We start from the raw sequence: 26,997 nt of genomic DNA, 5'->3' as shown, positions 1-26,997 counted from the left end.
TCAAATGCGGAGAACAAATTTCACTGCGGTAACGTGTGTGACAAATCGTACGACTTTGACCTGCTCTGTGGTTCTGTACTTGCCTGACAGCTTTTACCACCAAGACAAACGTGTTAATCAATCTCCCTTTGTTAAAAAGCTAAATATGTACATAAATAATCTAATTATCTTTATTTGCATTTGTTTCTTGCATCAGACATTACTTTTTCAGCAGTATGATTTTATTTCTCCCCACCTCATTTAGTAGTAATTTATAATAAGGGTACATGACATTCATTAATAATTTACATTAACAAATGCATGATTCCTTAAATAGCGTGTGAATTCATGCATGGCATTTCAAGAACTCCCGAGCCTCCACATTCATAAAAGAATAAGAACAGCAATAATCTCACTCAACTCAACTCAATGAATCTGAAGTTGAGTTGATTAACAAATTAACTCATAGTGATTGATATTTGAAGTCACGTACCCTAAATATAAAGTGTTACCCAATTCTCTATCAATAATAATGCAATACAAACTTGAAAATGAACTGGTTGGTCCAAACATTTCTGTACTTAGTACACATTATGGTTTAAACAGTATGCTTTACACATAGCTAATATAATAATTTATAAAAGGTTCTAGCAATGCCTTGTCAATCTCAAAGGGACTAGTGGTCAGTCTTCACATTGATGTACAACACATAAAACACACACACACACACACACACGCACACACACACACACACACACACACACACACACACACACTACTTATCAAACTTTGATGCACAACAACACACATATATTGTCAACCCAAAGGCTTGTAATCTTGTCCAAAGCAGTTTGTCCATTTCTGATTCAATGTAAAAAAAACAACACTTAGGGTTCGAGTTCTACTCCTTATATTACCAGCCATGGTCACAACAGTCCACAGAGTCACTGGTTTGAAGCATTCTTTAACTTGCCTCCTAGCTACACATTCTCACTCCTAGGTTGTAAGAAGGTGACGAGTTGTGCAATCTACAGTCGTGTCAGATGTTTGATGCTTTTTGGCATTCCTGGTTTGGCATTTTCCATATTACACATGGCTGACAAGAGAATGCTCATACGTCGGTTGAGAAGAGATGCCAGTCAAACATTTAAAACAAGGCAGGCGTGCAGTGAGAAGCAGACTTGAGCCCCGTGACGCATGCCTGAGCAAGACTAGCTGAGCGAGTGCCTAAGCTGAGCGGTCTGATGTCCGCTTCGGCTGACTCAGCGATGTTCGAGCGAGAAAAGCCTCTCGTGCCAAACATCTAATGCTTGGACAATTGTTGGACAACTCGTCGCTTTGGTACTGGTTGTGAGAATGCGTTGGTTCTACTGTAGCAGTAAGTCCCAGCCGCATTAAATGGATACTGAACAGCATTTAGAAGAGGGAGAGGTGCGCTGTTCAGATGGGTGTGTTGGGCAAATGCCCGTTTGAGGTCTTGAGCGTCCCATTGCGCATCACCCCGTTGGGCTGGCCACTGTTTACAGCTGGACATTTGTGTTTGCTGTTGCTGCAAGCTAACTGGCCCCCGCGGAGAGCCTCCTGCTCCGCAAGACTTCCCCGTTCAGAATCCCTAGACGGAGTGTTGGCCTGGGGCGCCGTCCGACTGCGGCATCGCTGCCTGATATTGTACAGAGCCAACGTGATCAGCAGGCTGAGGCACAGCACCAGCAGCACGGACACCACCACCAGCTCCTGCAGGAGACTGGGTTCCCCAGTGCCACGCAATTTCACCTCCCTTGGGCCTGACAGATCGGGCCACGTCTTGGTCAAGTTTCTGCCCGCCGCCCTAGTGATGACGGCCGGCCTCTTAGATGCCGCTGTAGGGTCTGACTCTCTAGGCCACGCCTGCGTCCGTTTAGGCCAGACCCCCGCGGAGGTGGGAGGCCCGGGCTCGGGCCCTCGTCCCGGGCCGGCCGCGGGCTGAGTGGAAGGGACGGGCTGGGTGTGAGGGAGCGTGGGGGCGGCTGTGGTTTTGGGCAGGGGGCTGCTCTTCTGCTTGACCTGGTACACGACGAGGGTCTGCTGGTAGCCGTTCTCAGTGGACAGGCACAGGTAGTGGCCCATGGTCACTGGCGTGGCGATGAAGTGCAGGCTCCCGTCCTCCGGCTGAAGGTAGACGTCTGCAGAGAGGCGGCTGTTGGGCCGCTGCCAGTGGCGTCGGGCCAGACGCGAGGTCTTGGGACACTGCAGCCGCACCACTTCATTCAAGGACACGGACACCAGCTCCCCTGCAGGACAGGAGGCTGACATGACAGAGACCACTTCAACTAGACTCTCATTGCACACATCATGGGTTATTGACCAAATTCACACAGCGGCCATTTTACTCTTACTAGATAGCTAGCTCTAATGCATTCCCCTCTAATCTAGTGCTCTAATGCATTCCCCTCTAATCTAGTGCTCTAATGCATTCCCCTCTAATCTAGTGCTCTAATGCATTCCCCTCTAATCTAGTGCTCTAATGCATTCCCCTCTAATCTAGTGCTCTAATGCATTCCCCACCCAGTTATTATGTCTGTGTCCCTTTTATGCCCATATATGGAGTTCTTTGTCAGGCATGCCCAAATATGGAGTCTATGCAGATGTCAGAATATTGTGATGTATTCAATTGGCTAATTTGGGCCCTGTCCAGAGCCTGGGCAGGGGCCCATATGAAGATCACGACACTGACCTCATCAAACCCTGGATTTAGGCCCTGTCTGGAGCCCGAGCAAAGGCTTTTGGACAACCAGCGATTCGACGGACTTGACTCCTGTCACGTCAGGACAGGAGTGTACAGTACAAAATATGATGGCTTTACCAATTCCCAGACTGTAACAGTGCTGGTGTGGTGCAGTATAGTGCATTCAGGTTGACAGTCACCTGTGGGCAGCCTGTGTGGTCCAGTCCTGGCCCTGGAGTTGAGAGCAACGCCGTTACAGACCTCTTCAATGTTGGCGTTGTCAACATCCTGGCCTCTGGTGAGAGAGAATACATATTATTTTTGTAATAAGACCGGGGAAGCATCTGTCATATAAATCTGCCTGTTGACATGAATTTCCTGGCAAACGGTGCCAAAAGTAAGTCATTGGCACAAAATGCAGCATTATAATTCTGTATACGTTCATGTTCCAATAGCTTGCAATAAACATTATTTGTATGCATAATTATGGCGTGCATTATTATTTATTTATTTTCTTTAGGGCTTAAATAATTAGAATAGTACTATGTGACAGAGGCTAGAGCAGCCTCTGTCAGAGTAATGTAAGCTGTTCAACAATACACATTCATTGTATTGTTGCTGTATTGTATTTGTAACAGGTTGATTCTCAGTCCCACAGAAGGTGCACATTCTGCTGTGACATGTGAATCTAATATACTTGTGTTTATCTATGCAGATGCTGTAGTTGGGAAGCTGCCTTGATTGCCTGAAGAGAGCTCTGATTGATACACTGTAGCTTTAGGGGGAGCATCTTGGGTGTTGCTAAATGCTTTGTGATTTGCTGACTGCTTAGCCAGGGGTGGAGTCAGGAGTCTATATAAAGGGGAGATGGTTCAGTAGAGAGTGGGCTGCCATGGGGAGAGGTTGACTCCAGTACCTCTCTGTTAAGTTATGTTGAGTTATGATCTTTGAGTTATTTTTCTTCACTTATTTCACCTATGTTGTCCAGGCCTGGAACACATTACACTTTATTTCTCACCTGCAAGTCTGCCTCATGTCCAGTATGTCATTTCAAAGGTTTTATTACTGACAAACAGCCGATCTACAATCCCACTTGGTAACATACTAAAGTTCTACAAGCAACATTAACACATTAACATAACATTTTATATTAGTTGTGTGTTACTGTTAATGTGAGTTAGTAGTTAGTAGTCATTATGTTAGCTCTATCCAGAATAAAAGGACAGCATACAGTGTATGATACTCACACATTGAGCTTGAAGGTGGCTGCCTCCACACAGGTGTTAATGTCAGGGTCCCAGCCACAGAAGGGGTCTCGAGCCAGCACACACTGCGCACAGCTCCAGTAGAAAGAACAGTTGGCCACTGGGACCCTCACCACGCCCTCTGATGTGCCCACAAACACCATGCCCTGTGGGTGGTGGGACCCCAGTTAACATTCAGCATTCAATGGCAATTTGTGCATTGAAACACTTGAACCCTAGCAGGCCTATACTGGTGCAAACATCTGGCGACGTGGGCTATTTTTGCAGGAGACATATCTTGTGGAGGGGGTAACTTAGGGGGCGTAGTATAGAGACCTGGGTGACTCCGGTCAACGAAGTATATACCATAGATTAAGTGATTTAAGTGGTTAAGTTATGTTTCTGTCTATCTATGTAACACTGTAGTTAGACACAATCTGCATATGAGACCTTTGTTAATGCCAGACAGTGTATATCCATCTTATATCAATCAACCAATGTAGATGATTGTCTAGACTAGAGAAGAACATACAGTACCTTGGCTATGGAGAGTTGAAGGTTCTTAACAGGCTGAGGTTGTTTAAAGACCTGGATCTCCTCAATGATATGGGGTCCTTTCTCTAACAGAACCGCTTTGTGGAGGAAACCGGATTCTAAAAGGAAAACAAGAAATTGGAATGAGCTGCTTTGTGGAGAAGGAAGAACAAATTAAAATTTGAATGTGTGAATATTGGCTTTCCCATACGTGTGTACTATCAATACTGGATATAAACCATTATCATTGGTCTTTCAGCTCTGTAATGGTGATAGTGTATAAATGTGACCAAATGAACCCGTCCCATTTGTACACTCTCCGAGATAAATAACACAAGGATGGCTTGTTTCAAAAGATACTAAATAAATAAATAAATCGAATAATAAATAAATAAATCTAAAGAATTCAAAGGTCACAAAAAAACACTTTTAAAAAGTAGTGAAAATTGCAGATGTACAAGTTCACGATGTAGCGTGAAGTGACCTGTTGTGAGCTTCATAATATGTTTTAATTTGTCCCACTCTACCTGTGAGCAGGAACAGAACGGTATAGTCCCTCCCGTTAGCGGCCTGGACCCACTGTGCAGCCAGGTGGCTGTAGGACTGGTCAGGTGACACCATGGTCAGGCTGCGTCCCACTGGCCACACGCTTTCATCAGCCAGGAAGTTCTCTTTGACAAAGCGAAGGGTGTTGTCCGAGGCGTTGTGGAGGCCGCACTGGATAGAACAAGGGCAACGATTAGAATCTATTAATAAATTGCGATTTGTTCGTGATTCATTTTTGTTTGGCAACACTTTATATACAGTTCATAAAAGGGTATCCGGAGAACTCGCCAGTTTACCAACTCGCCGCAATTTAGTGCATTTTAGTTTTACTTCACCTTCATTTAAATTGCATTGAATTGAGAGAGAGAGAGGATAGTTGTTTAGAGTTAACACTAGAGAAAGTAGGAATGCTAAAATGTTAAACACCAAAGTACCGAAACAATGTAATTAATTAGTAAACATCCTGAAATGGTAGGCCTACTTGTCATTGGTATTCACACATAGGGTACTCACCTTTTTATCATCATCTGGCTGACCATTTCATTGCACAAAATAATTTGATCACTAATGAAGACAGCGTGTTAGCATAACAATGAAGACATTGATGAAGAGTCTTCGCCGCAGCGACTTGATAAACTGGCGAGTTCTCCGGTATCCCATAAAAGTGAATATATCAACAGAAAACATATGTTTATTATTTATTTTTTCTTTCTTTAATGAACAGGACACATCCAAAGCATTCAGTACTTTAAGCCCCTGACATTTGTTCTATAAAACGATGCTACCATCTGCAGGCTCATTACTGAACAACTTATATATATATATCTAGCCTAGACGTAAACATATATTTGTTTCCTTGTCTTGAAGGGCCACGTGTGACCGTGTTGGGTTGTCAGATAATGTCAGACCCTATTATAGATGATACACTTCTTGCGTCTTTGGTCTGACTATTCCTTAAGTGTTGTTATCAACTGGTAGAGATGATGGATTACCTCTCCTGGATTTGCGATTTTCTCTTGCACTCGTGAGCTCCATCGCAACGTGTCCCGATTCAAGACCTTGTAGTTGCCAGAGAAGACCGCTTTGATGTCACTGAGACTGAACGCACACACTGCTGACCGGCCAGAGTTCACCGACCTTAACAGGGGACAAACAGAGACACTTGGTGGATCAATGCAGAAAACACACATCATGTCATGCAGTTAAGACCTGAGGCCGATTCTAAAAAGAAAATCTTCTAAATCGTTCTAAAACTGTTTTCCGATATGTCAAGGATCCCCAAAACAATATGTATTTGGCCCCGACCCCATCTCAAAATACCCCAAAGAAGCAAAGATTTTAGTTATAAATGATCGCTTTGAAATATTTATATAATATATAAATATTTGTATATATTATATTCAAAATGTTGCCCACATTTTCGCGATTTTTCAAGAATAGCAGATCTACAAACTCATAGTGTGGCACAAATGTCTTTAAATCTTCTGATGAATTGAAAATGGAGGACCCTTATGTAAACAAGTTTTTGCTGGTTTTATCCTCTTAGCATATTTTGTATTGACCTGTACTTTCGTTGAACTGTACCCAATCTATCTAACATTTTCAATCAATCAATCAATCGGCAAAATATAAAATGATGCTTTTTATCTCAAAATAAAAAATGACACGGATGCTTTAAGGGCCTTGCAAACGGGGAGCGATAAAACGCGCCGGCTATAGTTCATTTTCAATGAGACCGGAGAAGTCGCGGTGCGACAACGCAAGCGTATTTACGTGAGTGCGGTCACGTGAGATCGTTGCGTGTGTGCTCGTTACGTGCACACGCCCGCGACTCACCAGACCTGGATTCTGTTTAGCTTTTTTTGTTACACTTGCGTTGTTGCGCCACCTCTTCAACACACCTGGAGAAGACCTGTGTTGATCCAGGCAACAACGCCTGCGTTCCTCGCTTCACGTTTGCAAGGCCCTTTACCGGTTTTAATGGGTTAACAACCCAGCCAGAAATGTATTAATTTATTAGAAAAAATTAAGCATTATGATTTCAAGTTATAATTGAACCAAAAGTATGAAATACAAATATTTTAGATCACTCACCACTGAGAACGGAAGATGCCATAAAACATTGTGTCGTGCACAGGGGCTCCCTCTGGTGGCAGTAGGGTGACCACATCTTCAATGACATTGTAGGGCAGCTCGTTGTCAGACTGGCAGAGCAGCTGAGCTTTAGCGAACGTGGTCCATCGTCTTTGCAGGGTCCGCTGGCCCCCCACGTCACTCTGACATCCAAGAGGACAAAAACAAACGCTCGATAAGTACAAAAGAAAAGTCATAGTATAAAATAGACAATAAGCTTCTATTAATATATTGTCCCTGTTGGGAGGACAGGGCTTATGGTAGGGGAAATAGCCAATAATGCGCTTTTGCACAAAATAACACCTGGACCTCTTTGGTGGGGACGAAACAACTACAAATAAAGGTAATAAAGCCTTCTAGCATGGAATTCTCCTTTAAATATGCCAATTCAAGACAGGAAAACTGTGCCGTCATTCCTACCGTGCAGATCTGGGCAATGCGAGAAACGGTGAACTTATCGATGAAGTCGTACTCTCTGCCCACTTCACTGAAGAAGAAATACACTTTCTCCTCACTGGGGATGAAACTGGAGCTGATGAAAGTCGGATCTACCAGTCAAGTAAAAAAGAAAACATCAATGTCTGATGTGTGTTTCACGTCATGTTGGCACGATATTACGGGGTTCCAATCAAAACAAATGACAAAATCACCACATTCTTTCTCCCAACCCAGCTGTGTTTGTGGGTTGTGAAAGGGAGTGATGTTTTTTGCAGAGAAGTAAAAACCATCCACACACATGGACCAACAATATTGGCGGGTTCCTATTCTGGGAATGCCATAATAGGCAAAACTAGCCAATCTACAAGCTCAAAACGTTGTCACGTTGCAACATGGTGTGGGCTTGTAGATCAGCTAGTTTCGATGAATGCATTTGGTGAAGAGGGGGGAAAAGGAGGGTGCCTGTGTGTGTGTATGTGTGTGTAAAATTTGAGGCAGCAGACTCACCCTCCAGCCAGCCCAGCGTATCGTCCAGCTTGAGGTCAACATGGCTGCCCACGCTCAGGTGTCTGGAGAACACCGGCCGGTTCCCTCTGTAGTCTGCCACGGTTCCAGTATATAACTCTCCATCTGAAAAACACACATTAACACTGCAGTCTGCTACGGTTCCACCATGTAACACATGACATGCCACTGTCCCCATCTACTGTACACTGACATGTGTCACCTCAACATGGCATTTGTTACTTTGACATTTTACGATTTTGAAGCTTAAAACTTCTGCATGTGTGTTGTTGTTGTTGTTGTTGTTGTTTTGTGGCTAACCTGCCACCTGCCACCACTTCACCATGTTACTGCATGTTTCACATGTTTAACCTGCCACCTGCCACCACTTCACCATGTTACTGCATGTTTCTCTGGCTGTTTCTCACAACACGTCTTGCATTCTTAGTCTTTTTTACTCTACCACAAATGTACAGAATGTGATATAGATTTCATGTTAATTACTAGACAGATCATGATTTGCCTGGTATGTTTGTGATTAATTAACTTGTTTATTGTAAGTCCCTCTGGATAAGAGTCTTTGTTAAATGACTAAATGTGATATTATAAATTACATGCGACGAGTTGTGAGTTTATACATCGGCTATTATCAGTGCGTGCAACAATGTTGTATGACGGAGCAGCATTACACGCCCCTGTGTCGATCCACGGTTCATTGGCTCTCATCGGACCCCCCAGGACCCCCCAGGACCCTAAACATTTCTCCTCTGAGCTACACCAATCATTCAGAACTGCGTATGCATGACTCTCCTTATGAAACATGTCTTACCCACAGTGACGGCAGTGTTGCGTTGGTAGGGATCATACGGACAGCGGCCTCTTCCTTCCTCTGGCTTGAGGCTCGTCATTGACAGCATCTCTGTGGTCTGAAGATTCATGACAAGCAAAATGACAAATGAGGAGGATCAAAGATGCATGATTAACACTGTCAGGATAAATTATATGTAGCTTGCGGAGCTAGTTCAGTCAGATATACTCGAGGGGTTTCATGCCGTGCTCAAGGGCGCACACATATGGGGTTACTATGCTGCTTTACTATGTGGGTGTATTCAGTGTGTGCCAGACCCACACGTCATTCGCTGATGTGGCAGTCAGCTGACCAATTGGGTGGGCTACTTAAGCTCACTAGACTGCATGCTCTTCCTGCCTTCCTTCTGCTATGGTTCCTGGTTGTTATGTGATGTTTGCTCCCAGCACCACCCCCACCGGTGGGTGGTTTATGTTCCCCATGGGGGTTTTATTATATATCTATCTCCTTGCTCTTAATGATGGTGTTTGATTGTGCCAAGCAAAATGTAGCAGAGCCAAACGCCAAGATAAAATATTATATGCACACTATTCTATATTCTATAATAAATATTAGTTTTAAATCTATTTGTGAGTTATGTGACTGAATGATAATTATGCACTAAACATCTCTGAAATGGACAAAATGCTACCAGCTCTTCTATTATGTAAAGTCATAAATGACAGTACAGTGGTCAGTTGGCAAATTATGAATCCTTCTATGAAGAGATGAGTCAATCACCCAGAGAATTAAAAAAAATACTCCTTTAACTTCTACGAGGTTTGTTTGTAGGTCCTCCCGCAGCAGGAAAATGCACATCACACCTACCAGAGCTACAAGCATCCTTATCATCAGAGCTATAAAGAACTCTCAAGTTAGGAAATAGATATTTACAGGAAGTATCACCGTTTCAATAAGGAACACAAATATCTTACAATGTAGGTGCAGCGCGGGCTGAAGGCGAAGGTTCCACAGGCGTACAGGTGCGTCGAGTTAACAAACTGCAGCACTCGGATGAAGTTGGGACAATCCATCTGCAGATGGAGCAGAAAATCAGGACAATAAATCCAAAGGGCCTGATGTCACCTCTGGAAAAGCCCGGCACATGATGTGACATATCAACATGTCTCCTAATGGTGGGCATCAAACATTCAACATTCTCACACAGCTTGTAGATCTGCTATCTTTGGCGAATTGATTTGTGTCGAGTGAAATGCGAGCGTACCAAATGCATGTCTTTACAGGTCAGTTTTGTCAAGTATAGTGTTTAAGTCCTACTGAATTTGCTGATTTATTTATTTTTAGCCGGTACAGATTTTTCTCAACCAAAGCGAATTCATCATAATGTATGAGGGGAGGATAAATAAACATCTCAGCGATATGATTATTGTGAACGATTAAGATAAATGATAATTTAATAATTATCGTATCGATAATCGTATAATTATTGTCCCATCCAAACTCACCCCCCCCTATTACAACCTGTGGGTGAGAATATAGAATATATAACATGACTTCCCAATGATCCCAACACCTAAACCAGTTAGCAAAGGTTTGCATCTGCAATATCACTTCTCCAGACTAGTTTGGTGTAGTGAAGTTTGCTGAATAATAAGATTATAACGATTACCTCTTAACAATTCCAAATTAACCCTTACAGATCTGTAACTCTGATGGAACCAAATGGACCCTTATTTGTACACTCTCAGAATTATGCTGGTACTTGAAATTAAGAAAGTTTGAGAATTGTAATTGTATAGCAGATGTGAAGTCCACGTACAGTACCAGCTCTGACAGTGTGATAAACCCGTTCCGTAAACGGTTCTAAATGTGATGCCATTCCCATTTTGTATCCGGTTCTTACGGATATGTAATATTTAACAAAACTAGGACAGGGAAAAGATGTTCTTGACTTGCCATTTTCTTTCCTTTCATGGAACATTGTTCCAGGTCTTTCTCTGACGGAGACCAGTCCAGCTGAGAGAGGAATGAAGAAGAAAGGAAGACAATCAGGTCAATGTCACATCACATGACCCACACACAGCTGTGTTTGTCAAACCACTCACATCTCACATTGCCTGTACTTAATTAAAACTTAAAACAGACAATTCTATTGATTGTCACCAGAAATTAGTTTCACAATGCTATTTAAGCACCTGTCCACAGGAAGTTACAAAATGAATGAAAATTCATCCAGCATTGTTTTTAATGCATTTACAATACCAAATCAATTATCATTTGTACTGTAAATCGTTATTGGTGTATAAATATCGAACCAATGAAAAGTATAAACAAACTTGTGACTAAACAATAAGTACATTCGATCTATTGGAACACAGGTTAGTTTCTTTCCATTTCCAGTCGTTTGGACAAACAAAACAACGTTTCCAACTGACAGTGATGATATATTTCCACAACATGGTTAACGTTAGGAGATCATGTTGCAAACAGATCATCACAGAACACACGTAAGTTTGTGCATTTGGTGTCCAGCAGTGGTTCCCAAACATTTTCATGCCAGAAACCCCAAATGAATGTGTTTGGCTGCCGACCGCTCTGAAAATATGTGTTGCTCCAGGGACTCCTGGAGGTAGCATAATATTTAATAGGGTTAAAGTGGTTAAACCGCTTTTGACACCATATTAACTCATTTCAGGACCACCTGGAACCCCTTCCCAGGACCCCTGGGGGTCATCAGACCCCACGCTGAGAAGCCCTGGCGTCCAGGGCCAATCAGCCCTCCAGCTGTAAATTGTAAATTGTACCTTGCTCCTCATGAGCAGAGCGTCCTGTTGGCTGACGTCCAGTGACAACACCGCGTCCCTCGCTCCCACATACAGGGTGTCTCCGTCGTCGCTTAACAACAGCGTGGTGGTGTTGCTAATATCAGCGCTGCTGAAGTGGGTGAGGGTCCTCCCCGTAACACCTGCCATTGACAAGGAAAGAGTTAAAGGAGCAGTGCGTGAAAGGAGGTACGTGAATACGTAAAAGGAGAGAGAGAACTCATACACAGGATAGAGGATAAACAAGTGAGACTGGCAGTGATGACACAAAGAAATCAGAAAGCATAGTGGAACACTATAAAATAAATGGGGGGATCCGCACGTAATTCCGACGGAGCATTAGTCCGACGGACATGCTCTGCTCCCGTGCTTGCCGTTATGGTTAGGTTAGGGTTTGAGGTGGGTTGTCATTCGTCGGACCAATGACTAGTCTGAACTAAGTACTGCACCTGTCGACTACAGACATCATTTGGCCAATCATATTCGACTATACGAATCCTTAGTCGGGGACAGCATTAAACAGGACTCCTGTAAGACTGAAGTTATGTATCTCTCAGGACCTTTCACTGCTTCGTCTCAACCATTACTCTATGGCTCTGGTCTCAGCCACCGCGGTGTATTTTTTGACATTCCGTTTCTCTCCAAAGTTGAATGCTGCCACTACTGTTGGAGCAGCCATAAACTACACAGGTTCATCCCGATGTTCTGGGCATCTTTGTACAGTTAGTGTTAGTAAAGAGCAGGTAAAAGAGTAACGTTTGAGCAGACTAACATCAGTCACTCTACCATTCAATGTAGTAGAAGACCTGCGAGTTTACACCACAGATATGTCGTCTCCGCCTACAGGAAATACGTTTGCTGCGACCATGAGACCCGTTTCTGAATTTGTCGTAGTAGTAGTAGGCAACTACAGCAAAAAGAAACATGATTTGACAGAGTGGCAGTCGAATCAGTTTGATTGCATAACATAAAAAATGTTATGCAACAGAGAATCATTATGTCTGACTTGCTTTGTTTCTCCCAATAAATCATGAAACTATTTGTTAATTAATAAAACAAATTAGGCCAATCTCTAAGTCGAATCATGCAATCAAAAAAAGAAAAAATCATTGTCACAGCCCTGGCCACAGTCTGTGCCACACCCACTCATCCACTGCCCTGATGACTACCTGGGCCCACCTGTGTGTCTCACCTCACCTGCTCCCTAATGAACCTAGTCTATATATAGCCCTTGATGCTCTCATGTGGTTGTTGGTTTATCAGTTTGCTCTGCCTTGTGTATTCATTTATTCTTGCCTTGTAAGGTGTACCCGATTTCTACTTTTGCCAAGTAAAGACTTTAAGTTTATTCCTTGTGTCCGTGAGTTCTACATTTTGGATCCTTACCTGGGATGGAAGCCTGACAATCATAGTAAACTAGAGATTGGTAGTCGACAGTACGATTTCGATTTTGAATTGTCGACAAATCGACTAAACAAGGTCAGGCCTACTCCTGTTACTGCATTCAAGGACTGCCTGTAATCATAACAGTCCAATGCTTTCATCAAGTTTTATAGGTACATATGGCCATCCATAATCCTGAACCAAAAGTCTGGTTCATGTTGTGTAGGCCACAACATGGCCTACACAACCAGCATTTGGTTGTGTAGGCCAGAGGCCAGAGGCCTACACAACCAAATGTGCTCTAACATCAACACGTTGCTGTGGGGACAGTATGTACTATCCTGAACACCCATGAAGTGAAAGAAAAATCCATTTGTCCGTGTTTCTGCTCTGTTCCATGAATCATCATCCATTTGTTAATCTTTGTGATCTCTTATCTCTCTCTCTCATGGCAGACGAATGCAAATGGTTCGTGTCATTTGTAAGTAAGCCTCTGTTCATATTTCCAAATATACTGATAAGAGTCACCAGTCACCAGAATACAATCTTTGTGACAGGTTGTGTTGGTGGAGTAGACACGCACAATCCAAAGAATCACCGACACACGCTCTTCACTTTCTTATTAAAGCTACTTAATAGGCAACTTTAGGTCACAATCATGGCATTTTAGTTGACGATTAATTGACAAATTATTACGATTAGCAATTTAATTGTGTTTTTGGCATTGGAACAGTGCATACAGTATACACATAAAAATGGACGTTTCTTTTTGGCTTTTAGGCAGTTTTCTTTTTTGGTCACACTGAACCGGGTCTTGTTGTTTCACTCTATTGACAGCAGGTGGCACCTCTCATCCCTGAGCTGGATTTGTCTGTATCTACTGCTTTTGTTTACATGTGATTGTACTATTACATGATGGCCCTGGAGAATAGACTGACACCACGGCGCGTATTCAGAGCGTCAAGCTGTGACTCCGCCCACCCCCGGGGGAAGTTGTGATTTGCTCTCGTTCACTGCGATGCAATTTGCTGCATTTCCAAAACAATAATGCGCAGAGTAGCGATTATCAAACGTATTTGCAATGCCATACGTTGAAAGATCTGTTGCCCGTGGACAAGGCACGCTACCTCTGCAAGTTAGATATTATCGGCATAGATGTTTGTCCGTATGTGATTAAGGATTGGACCAAGTTGCATTGGCAGCCAAAGAAAATTCTTACCCCAGGCTAAAACCGGATGTGACATTTGTGGTCATTACTGTCTAGCGTGGTGTCAGTGTATGGTGTTTTCAGTTCACTGTACATTGTGGAGCGATGTACTTAGTTTGTTTTCTAAAACAGGCCACCACAGGCACAAATAAACTTGTGTTGGGGAAATTATTTTAAAGATTATTTAATGACGTTAAAACCAGGTTATTTATACCACTATCACAGTAGAAATGTAAGCCCTATATACACTTTGTTGTATGACAAATGTGCAAAAATGTGCTCCTATTGTTTTTGAACAAATTTAAATGTGTGGCATTAAAATGTGCACCTACATTTGATTTGAATAGTTTATTATAATTAATATAATATGTATATTAAAGATAAATGTTTAACATTTCTTGCAGCTATATCCAGGTAATATATGCCAATAACACTGCAGAAATGTGACTATTATTTCACCTTTAGCACTCATTCAAGTGTTCCACTCACCCATGGGGAAGGAGACTCGAGGGGTTAAGGCACTCACACCGCGTGGGCTGAGGAGGGTGACCAGAAGGAACAACGTGAGGGACAGCAGACCTCGGAGCTCCATGACAGCACAGAGGAAGCAGACAGACGGCCCTGGTGTCACTGTGTTGGTATCAGAGACAGTAGTGAGAAGTAACTAAGTCAATTTACTTGGTGTTGAGTCCTGTACTTAAAAAAAGATTTTGGTCATTTTATCGTCTACTCAGGCTTTTGTGAACACCCCCAGACAGTTTCAGTTTCAGTCACCAGAACCAAGGACGGTGTTTTCGATGAATCTTGTATAGGAAGGGGGCGGGCCTGCTAAAATGAATATCAAAAATCTAAATACTGAATCAAAGGTAGGGAATCAAACTGGCTGGGGTAGACGATGAAATTACCAAAAGTTTTTATTATTTTTTATTATTATTATTATTTATTTATTTAAGTTGATGACTTTTACTCCTTAACATTTCAAATAGAAATACTGTACCTTTGACTTTACTGCATTGAAAAATGTGTACATTTCTGAACATGTACTGAAAATGTACTTCGTATTGACTACTAACGTATTTACTTGAGTATATACTTTGCCCACCACTGATCAGAGACGTGTTGGACAGGGCGTCCGCCACAGCGCAACCTTCTTCCTCTGGTTTACGAAGCTGCACGCCATTTCATCTGTAACAGGAGGAAGTCAGAAGAAAAGAGAAGCGTGTACAATTGTTACCTCAGTGCATTCGGAAAACGTGATTCAACGCGTCATGGAAATTCAACCTCTCCTGTATAAGCACTCCTCACGCCAACCCAAAAACCGATTACCTGACGGAAAGGAAAAGAAAAGCGAGCGAGTAGCCAACAAATCAAGACAACTTGATATTTTGTTATATGAGAGAGAGAGAGAGAGAGAGAGAGAGAGAGAGAGAGAGAGAGAGAGAGAGAGAGAGATGTTGCTGTAAGTGAAAGTCACGTTCGTTAGTGGTAGGCCTACATGCTTTTACAGGCTTTGAATACTCTGTTCTCACACAAGTTTCTAAATACTGCCTTTGTGTCACAGCAACCTTAAACCTATTAATACTTGTTATTAACAATTTGAACATTTCATAACTAATGTTCATTCTGCTTTAATATTTAAAATATAGCATACTTAATTATGAATTACTCCCACATGTAAACGGATAAAAAATAAGCCACCAAAAAGATGCATCTCAATAAACATACTTTAGGTCAGTGTGTTCACATCTAGCTAGCGGCTACGCATAGTGAATGCCTCACTACATCCTTACCTAACCTTACTTAACCACACCAAAGCCATGACTAAGCAATACTTTTATAGTGTGTGTCTGCATTATAAACACGACAGTCCCGGCACCTGTGGTGTCCCTTACTTACGCCACTGGTCCACACTCCATAGCCTAATGCAAATCATCAATCTGTGGAGTCCTTGAAATATACAGTAAGTTTGAGAATCACTGAACTAAAGTATACTGAAATCCTCAGTGCTTATTTTACTCTTAGTGTACAAATGGAACCAAATTAACCCGTAACCCGTAAGCGTCAGTTTGGACCGCTGCTGTTCCCCGGACCCCGAGGTAGAGAATCGGGTCCTTACAGTTCACACTATAGCAGCTACCAAGCTACAGCAGGCCACAAGTGATTTCCAAAGGGCGCCAGTGACATGAAGGCATACTGTATGTCAAACTGACACCTGACGTCTGTCGCTGCATGAAGAGCTACAAAAGCTACAAATAAACACTAAGCTGTGCTTGGGTGGCTGTGTGCTCACCACCGCAGAGGATGTGGGTTCGAATCCACCGTGGTGCATCCGGCTTCGCTGAGTGTCTACACAAACATTGGCCCGTGTTCGTGGCAGGGAAGCCGAGCGGGCAGGGTGATATTAATCACTGCACAAATTCCTACTAGCTGGGGCGGCACCTGTCAGCAAGGGAGTGTTGGAGGAGTAGGACGAAGCGAAGGGTTGTCTAAGTCCTCCCGGTGGGAGTTCCTCACTCGCAGGTCAGCCAGTACGATACAACAGCTGTGACAACACACCAAATGTATGTGGGGAGCATTGGGGACTAGCATTGGGGAGAAAAGGGGTTAAAATAAATATGGCCTCAACTTTTGTCAATGACTTGAAGGGTCAATCAGTCTCTAGTCTCTACAATTCCTTCTTGTAATGGAGTGGGGGGACTCACTCTTGGCGTCAACCATGTTCTTTTTTAAAGCAAGAAGAAATACTGAAGCCAAGCTTCTCTATTTGTATGCAAGGTCATGATTAACATTAATCTTCCAAATGTTTATTTCACAAATGTTTCCTTGCACATTCCAATCAAATGATTAATATATATGTGATGTGGCGTTATGCTTAATTTATCCTCACTTATGCTCGCTTGATAAAAATAACAAATCTACATGGTTTCAAAGTGCGTTGCACTGCGACGCTGTGACACTGCCACATAAAATGGGTGAAACAATGTATTTCCTGGCCTGGTATGAGTATGAAAGAAAATTAAACATACTGGGGAATAACAGGGGAATCAATATGTTGGTTAAACTAGGGTTGAATATTTAACACTGAAATGTAGTGTACGGAGAATACAATATAAAGGGTTTTGTGTAGTTGAACCATATGGTCATCAATTTTCTGTTGACAAATGACAAGGTTTGATCACAAGGGGAGCTGTGGGGAAATGTGTGTGAGCAATATTTTTTAGGAAGCTATAAAAGAACAGGAAATGAGGCGCCGAGCCTGGGTTCCATTTTGGGCAGTAAGAGGTTTGGTGTGATTATGTTGCTTCTCCAAACACACTCTTTTAAAGGCCAATACTATACGCCAATTCAGAAGTGAACACAAAAAATGCCTGTCTGACCGAATAACTTTGCTAAGGGAAGGAAAGAAAGTTTGGTAGGGCAGCTTCTGAGGTGTTGAGCTCTGACAAACAATCAGAGATTGTATAACAAAGGACCCAGCAGATGATTCCGGATTTAAAGGTCGGGTGAGCAGCATATATCATTTATTTTTGACGGTATAAGCAATGCCTTTTTGTTTTCTAACTTTTTTCTGACTACCTAATTGACTAAAAGATGATCTACAACGTTTGGATTACTTTGGATACTCGGATTACCTTTTGGAATACTTTGACTTTGGGGCACCTTTGAAGGGACATTGTAGGGGAGAATTTAAAGGGAATTGAACATTTAATTTACATTTTGAAGGGATTGATTGCTCAAGTGTATGATTTTGGTTTGATCTATCTTTAAAGAATATAAAGATATTGCAATTTCAGTTAAAAGTAAATAGTTTTGTGTTTTCTTGTGCTCTACAATACTGTTAGTTTCCAGTATTTAGAGTTGCTGTCGCAGGTACAGGACCTTTATGTCTATATTTTATTTAATATAACTCAGACTTATTATTTCAATAGTCCTGATTGTTATAACGCGATGATAGCTTGCAGATCTGTTCTGTTTTGGGAGGTGATATGCAGTCTAATGGAGTGAAGCTGCACGATTGTCTTTGTATTGTATTTTGTCTTCTGCAAGATGATAATCCTGATCAGTGACAGTGTTGGTTTGCTTCAATCTACCTGGTGAAATTAATAACAGAGCTGGCTGGAGTATTGTAACTCTTTCAATGGTTCTAGACAGAGTCCTCTCCTGTGGAACTGGATATTATTAACCCAGGAAAGTGTTTTTTCAGAAAGCTCCTAGGATTTAGAACAGTGGTTTAGAGCAGTATAGTTCTCAAAATAGCAGATCTACAAGCACACAGCACGCCACTGGAAAAGCGGGAAACTAAATGATTAAGGAACAGCTCTTTCTCTCTCTGCCAGTTGGAGAAAAACAGTAAATATGTGCAGTAATTCTGCAAAGGTTTATTATATTAACCTAATTTACTCTGTAACTATGTTGTCTGTAGCTAATTTGACCCGCACTGCCCAAACTGACTACAGTGTTGTTACACACGCTGACGCAACTCTATTAAAGTGGGATGCTCAAAATGCTGTTTACACAGAATACACACTAGCCATGTGATTACGACCCGGAAGTTTCATTTATGGTAGTCATAACGATGAGTCTGTCTCTTTTACAGCCACAGGTCTCTAGCCCAGTGCTTCTCAGGCTTGTTTCATGCCAACTAAGGGCCCCCAAATCAACATGTACTGGGCCACAGACCCCCATCTGAAAACAGTTTGTGCCAGGGACCCCAAGAAGAGAAGATTAGAACCAATGCTATAGAAGACATTGTCCCTTTAATTGCGACCATGCATAGGTCACATTTACTATGATATATGGTCACGCCTCGTGACATCACGCCTCCATCTCCAGTAAGACGCCACTACATATTTTCTTTTTTTCTTTCTTTTATTCCCTGAACTGGAAATAAGCCTATAGGGGTTTATGCCACTTTAACCCATTCTGAACGGGAACCCATTTTGGTGTTAGCATCATGTTATGCTTTAGCTATTTAAAAATAGCAGATCTACAAGCTCATAGCGCGCCACCGAGTGGCGCGCTACGAGCTTGTAGGTCTGCTATTTTTGAAAAATCGAAGAACGACTGTGACATTTTTAGAATCTGATCTCAGGTCAGAATGGGTTAATCAGACCAGTGTGTGTCCAGTGGAAACCTCGTATGAATCTGATCTCAGGTCAGAATGGGTTAACAGTTTAACACTACTGCCTACTAGTGACTAGTACCTTATGATTAATGGAGGCAGGAGAGTCATCATTACTATGAAATCCCCAGCATGTGACTTTGATGACTATTTACTTGGAAAAGGAAGAAATACATGTTCATTTGATTCAGTGCTGCTGTGTAGGGCTGCAGCCATCCAGCCGTTCATTTATTTTTATTTTATCTTTTTAATGTTTTATATATCATGAATTGACTAACAAATTAAATAAATAGCTCAAATAGTTGATCTACAAGCTCACGACACTAAAACTGTTTTGACATGTGTTTTTCCTTTTTTTTACATTTCTCCTATGACATGCCTGAAAGAGATTGATGGTTAATCAATAATACTGCTGCTATTGAGCATAGAGGATAAGCATGACAGACCAGCTAACTATCCAACACTGTAATATGCCGTTTCCTTTCATTTGACCATGTGAAGATGATTCACAGCAGCACACCAAAGTGTCAAGGGGTTTTCTACAAGAGGACCTGCCCCCAAACACACTCTGTTTCAGAGTGTCAAGAATGATTAACGGCATGCAGTATTTCCGCTATTTTCGAGAAAATAGCAGAAATAGCAGACATGACATATCGCAACGCGTTGTGAGCTTATAAAATAGATTGGCTATTTTTACTACATTTGTATTTAGACCCGTTGAACCCAAGGGGCCAGTGAGGCGCTCCAACATTGAAGCACTGGGCCCTAGTGGTATGAGGAAGGATTCATGACGAGGAAACCCCGTGCAGCTGAGCTTTAACATTGAGCGCTCGGTTGCACTTCCGCATTTGACCACCAGAATTTGGAGGTCAAATGCGGAAGTAGACGTTCTGAGACGGTCCTTCCGTGTGCTTCAAAATGCCACTGAGCAACTTCCACTGACATGAATAGTGGGAGCTTCGCACCAGATCAGTCTCTATCCTTCTCTATACTCTATGGTTGAACCACTTAAACCCTCTAGGCTTATTGCAGTGGTTTTCAACCCTTTTCATACCAAGGCCCATTATTTATTTGGAATTTGAGCCACGAACCACCATTTGATGAGATTTAGGGCCGATTGAAGCCCTACACACACCGTCTGTGAACGCCGCGCGTCAAAACAGCCGCCTCCGTTATTTTCAATGAACCTATCCCACACCGGCGGCGTCCGACGCGCGTTCACGCCTCGCCTGACGCTCCGATACGCCACCGTTCTATTTTCCAGGAGTTGCCGCGCGGAAACGCCACTACAGCGCCGAAACAGCGGTAAAATAGGAGTATGAATCGGCCCTCCCCTTAGCCTCTCAGACCCAAAACTACGATATTCTGTTATCGTTGGATAAGATTTTGATCACAATTGAATGTATTGCTGATGGTACAATTAGGAGACATAACAGGCAAACGTTGATCAAAACAACAATTCTTCTACATTCTCTAATTGTGTAGACTTTTTGTAAATTAAGTAATGCAACTGGACCCTTACGGGTCCATTTGGTTTCATTTTACACTCAAGAGTTAAAGATCTATAATGGTCCATTTTAGTTACCAACTCTCCATCATTGCTGGAGACCAACTGGAACCCCCTCAAGGACCACTGGACTGGTTGAAAACCACTGGCTTAGTGAACTGTACTTGGAGTGGACCGCCTTTTTTCCATCTACGCCAACTCTCTTCACCAAAAATAGCCAATCTACAATCTCACAACGCATCGCCCTCAACGTGTTGTGAACTTGTGAGCATACTTTTGGCTAATAATTATATAAAATATGAATTCTGGGGTTCACGTGGTTAATTCTGGGCAGTCTAAGTGTAGAGGTCCGAACAAGAGTACTGCAGTCAGTGTACATCAATATCATTTAGTTCTGGTCATTGATTCCTAATCCCTGCGTGTTTACTCTTTTTATTATCACCTTTTTTACTGCTACTGTAGCTGTATAGCCTGTTACATATCCTTTTCTGTATCCGCGTTTCATAACTGCTGCTTTCATACTGCTGTACTGTAGTGTCTTGATGTCGACTGAATTTACCCCCACGGATGTCTGTCTGTCTGTCTGTCTGTCTGTCTGTCTGGGCAGAAAACCTCTAATCTCTTGTGAGCTTGTAGATCTTGTGAGCTTGTAGATCGACTATTTGCTATTTTAACTTGTGAAAAAACATGAAAAAGTTTAAATAGGGATATACAAGGGCTTCGCCTGTCAGCGACGATATATGGTTTAAATAAACAAGACAGATTGCGGGCGGCGGTGGCAGAAGGCTCCATTGACAACACAAACTCGAGACGGGACTGCCGGAGGCACGTCTGCTACATCAAAATACCTTACAGCCATTGTGTCGGATCAAAGGTAACCCCACCTCTGGAGGGACAGAGATGGGATGGAAAGGAAAGACGAGACACAGCACAAGACAAAGACTGCGGAGATTCACGCTTTGATCCCTGGATCCAGGGGACATTTTCTGTACTGTCAAGGATCCCCAAATTGATATGTAGCCTATTTTGACTGTGGGCGTGCAGACCCAAGATTTTAACTGATACTAGTACGGCCACGGCCAGGCAGGCTCTACCACAATATCAAGAGGCAGACCGCCAAATTTCTGAACAGTTTCCACCCGGCTACCGTTAGACTGCTGAACAAGCCCTGATAGAGATAGCCCTGATAGAGATAGAGAGAGGGGGGAGAGAGGTGGGGTTGATAGCTGGAGGGAGAGGGGGGGTGGGGGGGGAGCCTATTTCACCCACGCATTAACCACTGAAACCTGAACGCGCTGATCAGACGCGGTGTCAGCGCAACAACCCCCGCCAACGCCACGCAAGCTGATGTTTTCTGCTTGTGCCTTAAGAAATCACTGCCAAATTGACGAAAGTACTGTACTTATTAAGCACAGTTTTGAGGTACTTTTACTTTACTGGAGTATTTCCAATATTCTGTAACTGTTCTTTTATCACTACATCAAGGCAAATATTGTACTTTTACTCCACTACAATTATTTGAAGACTTTAGTTAGTTACTAGATTTTTAGAAAACATACCGGTACATTAACCACATTAACATACATTAATATAATAGCCGATGTGCAGTACTTTTGCTTAACCCATTCTGAACGGGAACCCGTTTTGGTGTCGGCATCGTGTTATGCTTTAGCTATTGAAAAATAGCAGATCTACAAGCTCATAGCGCGCCACCGAGTGGCGCGCTATGAGCTTGTAGGTCTGCTATTTTTGAAAAATCGAAGAACGACTGACATTTTTTTAATCTGATCTCAGGTCAGAATGGGTTAATCAAGACCAGTGTGTGTCCAGTGGAAACCTCGTATGAATCTGATCTCAGGTCAGAATGGGTTAAGTAAAGAATGTGAGTACTTTTTCCACCACTGCAAATTCCATTTGACTGTTGCACCACGTCTGAACTGTTGCTGTCACGTCTGTGATGCACTGTGACCTCAAGTGAAACAGGCCAGAGTAAATACAGTGTATCGATATTAAAGAATTTTGCATGTCATAATATCAGGTGTTTTTAGCTTTAATGTTCCAGATTGTTTTGAAATAGCTAAAGTTGGAGGCTATATCATTATCTACAAGCTCGGCCCATTTCAGTGACACATTTTGAGCTAGAGCTGCTAGACAATTTTAGCTACTAATACTGTCACAATATCAACATTGAGGTATTTGGGAAAAACTCAATATTATCATATGAGGTTTTGTATGGTTTTACAAAGTTTAACTGAATGTTGAAAAGCACAGTTTCGACTGCCTCTTTGGACCAAACAGAAGAAGAAAAAGTATTCCAGGTATTCCATATGCAGGCAAATCCTCAGTGCTTAATTTCAACCGTTGTAAACGGGTCCATTTGGTTCCAAACACTTTCAGAGTTAAATTAACACGTGGATTTTAGAGGAGATTTGGAGAGGAACCGAACAGCTGTTTATCTCTCCCTCTCCCTCTCTCTCTCCCTCTCTCTCTCTCTCTCTCTCTCTCCCACCCCCCCTCAGTGGCTACCTCCTGTTTTTCCTCAGAATAGCAAACATTCATGAACTCTCTTACAAACAGTAAAATGCTAGTAAGCAGATGTACATGCAGACCTTGCCAAGTTCTTCACTCCAAATGTCACATGTTTAGGTTTTGCGTGCGCCGTGTACCGTTTATTTATTTAAATTCCTGACCTGATACCGCCGGCACCACATTAATGTAGTATTATTACTATCGGCGTTGACAAAGTAACATGGAAAGTTATGATATGATTTCATTGATATAGTTACAGTACAGTTACTACGTCTTGGCGCCATACTCACACAAATGTGATGCTCTCAACGCCCTGTGCATATGCACGGTTTTGCAACGTGACTTTTTAAGGCACAAACATGGCAGGCAGGCCAAGAGCGAAGCCTTAAGGGGTGCCTGAGTGACCCATACTAGGCAAGCAAGTGATCGCACCGAGCAGCCAGTACGGCACACCGATGACCGCGCTGTCCAAGTTGTGGACAGAATAGGTCATCAAGACATGTGAAGCAAAACAAGCGTTCCCCGGGATCTGGGTTTTTGGCATGCCGTTCTGGCTCCGACGGTAACACATGCTAATGCATCCCATGTCTACAATGCGTTATAAACATAATGTATAATGCATTTTAATGTGCTTATACAACTGTATAATTGTAGTTATAAGCCCACACAATACTACTAATGATTTAACGGTAATCATAAAGCATTTTCAATGACTCATAAAGTATAAATGCATTGTAAAATAAAATGGATGCTTATAACACTGCAACAGTGCATACTAAAGTGCTCTTGTGTGCTTATACTATAGGCCTAGTGATAATTGTTATAAAGCATTATGCGTATTTGTGAGCGATTATAACTGTAATTATACAGTGATAAGTAAATGATAATGCATTATAATGTTATGTGCATTATGATGTTTAGACATGGCATGCAAGCAAGTTACCAGGTTTTTTCTGCTGTATGGGTGTGTAAAAGGCGTAAAAAATAACATATTACTCTGTAGACAGTAAAAAGTATTGCATTAGGCTATTTTAAAAGAACAGTATAGCCTAATATGCAATATTACATCTAGAGAGAGAAGAGGCAGAAAGCAATTAAGTACATTTACTGCAGTGCAAATTTGAGGCACATTTTTCGATTCCCACTGTCAGCAGCCATTTTACCATTAGTGGTGAACTTGAACACATTAATGCATTGCTAATTACAATCCAATGATTGTGAACTGTACCCTTCGCACAGCCTATTTTGACATAATTTATCATTGTGTTCCCAGTTCCAATGTTATTCACTCGTATATTTGTTTCATTACTTCCAATTGCACAAATATATATAGCCCTATATATATATATATAATATATATATATATATATATATATATATATATAGGGCTATATATATATATTTGTGCAATATATATATATAGCCCTAATAATATATAGGCCTATATGACACCTTTTAGTCCTTTATGTTTTCTCTCTCCTTGATTGAATGAAATTGGTGGCCTTCTATGTGGACCTATGTGTTTTTTTGCACCTGGTGTCTAAAAGCACATGCAGTATGCCTACCTAATTTGCTGGGGGGGGGGGGGGTGTGCTACATGTGTATACAGAAATATTAGAATTTTCCATGTTCCATTTCTGTTTTCTCCATTGCTCTTCCTCTCTGCCCCACTTTTCTTTCCTGAAAACAACGAATAATATGGCTTGTACAAAAACTAATTAGGACTACTACACCTGTAAACCTGTTATGTGACACACACACACACACACACACACACACACACACACACACACACACAAACAATTCTTGAAAATGTATCTTCTATTTACTTAAAAAATGGGGACTCTGTGAAACCCATGATACTGAACAAACACTCTAGCATATCACTGTCAGAATATACACCATAGTTTAACAAGTATGGAAAATATATAACTTACACTTACAGCAGCTTTAAGTCAATAATCCACAATGTACCCTATTTCTTCCAGCCCTGTTTGACTTGCCCAACAAACACACTGGTGGACTCTAAACTGCAGAGTGCAGCAGTCTGCACACAGCATGCGGAGAGAACACGTGCTGTCCTCAATTCAGCCTCAACCTCAACTGTAGATCAGCTCTAGTCGGCAAGCGACACCAATGCGACACCGTCGTACGACGCGGAGTAGCTGTGAAGAAGGCTTTAAACTAAAGCATCACTGTCTGAAACGCAGGCGAACAACCGTGCGCGCTTCGTTTGAATGTAAAACAGGGAGGGAGCATGATGCTGTGCTGTTGATAACAGACATAGTATTATGGTCTGTTTAAACAGAATTAAACAGCAGTCAGTGTGGTCTTACTCTTACATATCTTCTGTTGTTGTTCTTGTTGTTGTTGCATAGTATATCCAGCTCGGCCAGCACTTTCTTTAGGGACGCTTGTCTTTTCTCTTTGGGTTCTTGTCTTCTTCCTATTTTCTTTTCTGGTTAATGTGTGTTTTCAGCAGGAGAACATCGTCCATAATGTTTCTAACCACAGGACTTTGCTCTCTCTCTCCCTTTCTCTCTCCTGCTCCTCCCCTCCACACACACACACACACACACACACACACACACACACACACACGCTGACTGACTGACTCAAACTCGCTCACACGAGAGCAGTACCAGTCTGCGACCCTCTGACACTTTAATCCAAACAGCGCCATCTACAGCAATTTAGCAAGTCATGGAAACACGCACATAAACGCACGAGCGCGCCACGCAAACACACACACAGAGAGAACAGCGACCCACGAAGACTGACTGACTGACTCATTCATTGAAATAGGCTCTATGCACAGCAGACATATTAGACGCCTCTTCCTTATTACTTCCTTCACAGATTTTACCAATTATACTAGTTGTTAATTAAGGCTCTGCGTTGTCTGTTCCATTCTGGTCAGAATCAGGATGCACCCAAAAGCTGCCTGGATAACCACTCCCCCTTGAAAACATTTAATTCTCGCAGATTGGAATGAAATGTTTTCAAGGGGGACTCTGGGGGAGTGGTTAACCAGGCTACACAAAAGCCACTTTAAGATGTAAAAATGAACCCAGAAATACAGGCCTAAAGTCAAAGTAATAATGCCACAAGGCAGAAAAAGTACAGGTAGTTTACAAGAAAAATAAATGTTCACAATAAAAAAAACGTGCTCAGAAGGCGATGATCTGCTATTGTCAAAAACCTTGGAAAATTAAGTTTGAAAAATGTGGAATATTTGAACACAAATCTTGTATGGGGTCCCTCCCTGGCACAACATATTTTCAGATGGGGGTCTTTGGCAAAAAAAATTGGGACAATTGACATGAAAAAGTAAAACACATACTTTACTATAATTGATATAGCCTACATAAGCCCCAGTGAGGCCACAGTGGCTGGCATTGATGCTACACCTGCACTATCCCAGCTGATTTAACCTATTTTTTCTCTTCTGCACACAATGTTGTACTGTGGAAAAACACTACTATTCCCATGAGGTTTGTACAGACAGGTTTGTGCATATAGGCCTACATGTGTAAA

General features: G+C 42.1%; 2 protein-coding genes across 6 annotated transcripts in view; both read right to left on the bottom strand.

Moving 5' to 3' along the window:
- Positions 1-26,997, bottom strand: part of chrac1 (chromatin accessibility complex subunit 1) — a 269,061-nt gene that overhangs the window by 231,787 nt on the left and 10,277 nt on the right. The window lies entirely within an intron of this gene.
- On the bottom strand, positions 544-26,009 carry sema4ab (sema domain, immunoglobulin domain (Ig), transmembrane domain (TM) and short cytoplasmic domain, (semaphorin) 4Ab). 5 transcript variants are annotated; one of them, XM_080787802.1, is made up of 16 exons: positions 25,797-26,009; positions 15,384-15,487; positions 14,792-14,932; positions 11,695-11,855; positions 10,847-10,906; positions 9,865-9,963; positions 8,912-9,008; positions 8,086-8,208; positions 7,561-7,688; positions 7,102-7,283; positions 6,000-6,144; positions 4,989-5,178; positions 4,465-4,580; positions 3,931-4,094; positions 2,884-2,978; positions 544-2,264 (listed from the first exon to the last, which is right to left on the bottom strand). In XM_080787802.1, coding segments are annotated over exons 2-16 (2,547 nt in total). In that variant the 5' UTR covers positions 15,385-15,487; positions 25,797-26,009; the 3' UTR covers positions 544-1,419. The 5 variants fall into 5 exon arrangements, with proteins under 5 accessions (XP_080643928.1, XP_080643930.1, XP_080643927.1 ...); XM_080787804.1 differs by having other exon boundaries at positions 15,405-15,487; XM_080787801.1 differs by having other exon boundaries at positions 25,803-26,009.

The sequence above is a fragment of the Protomyctophum bolini genome, assembly GCF_963924005.1.
Source record: "Protomyctophum bolini genome assembly, chromosome: 17".
Classification (NCBI taxonomy): domain Eukaryota; kingdom Metazoa; phylum Chordata; class Actinopteri; order Myctophiformes; family Myctophidae; genus Protomyctophum; species Protomyctophum bolini.
The sequence above is the reverse complement of the archived record's forward strand: the minus strand, read 5'-3'. Positions and strand labels throughout refer to the sequence as shown.

Coding starts and splice junctions, on each gene's coding strand:
- sema4ab (XM_080787802.1), bottom strand. Junction 7,689..8,085: donor TACGCTGGGCTGGCTGGAGG/GTGAGTCTGCTG, acceptor CTTGACTGGTAG/ATCCGACTTTCATCAGCTCC. Junction 4,581..4,988: donor CGTTCTGTTCCTGCTCACAG/GTAGAGTGGGAC, acceptor TTTTCCTTTTAG/AATCCGGTTTCCTCCACAAA.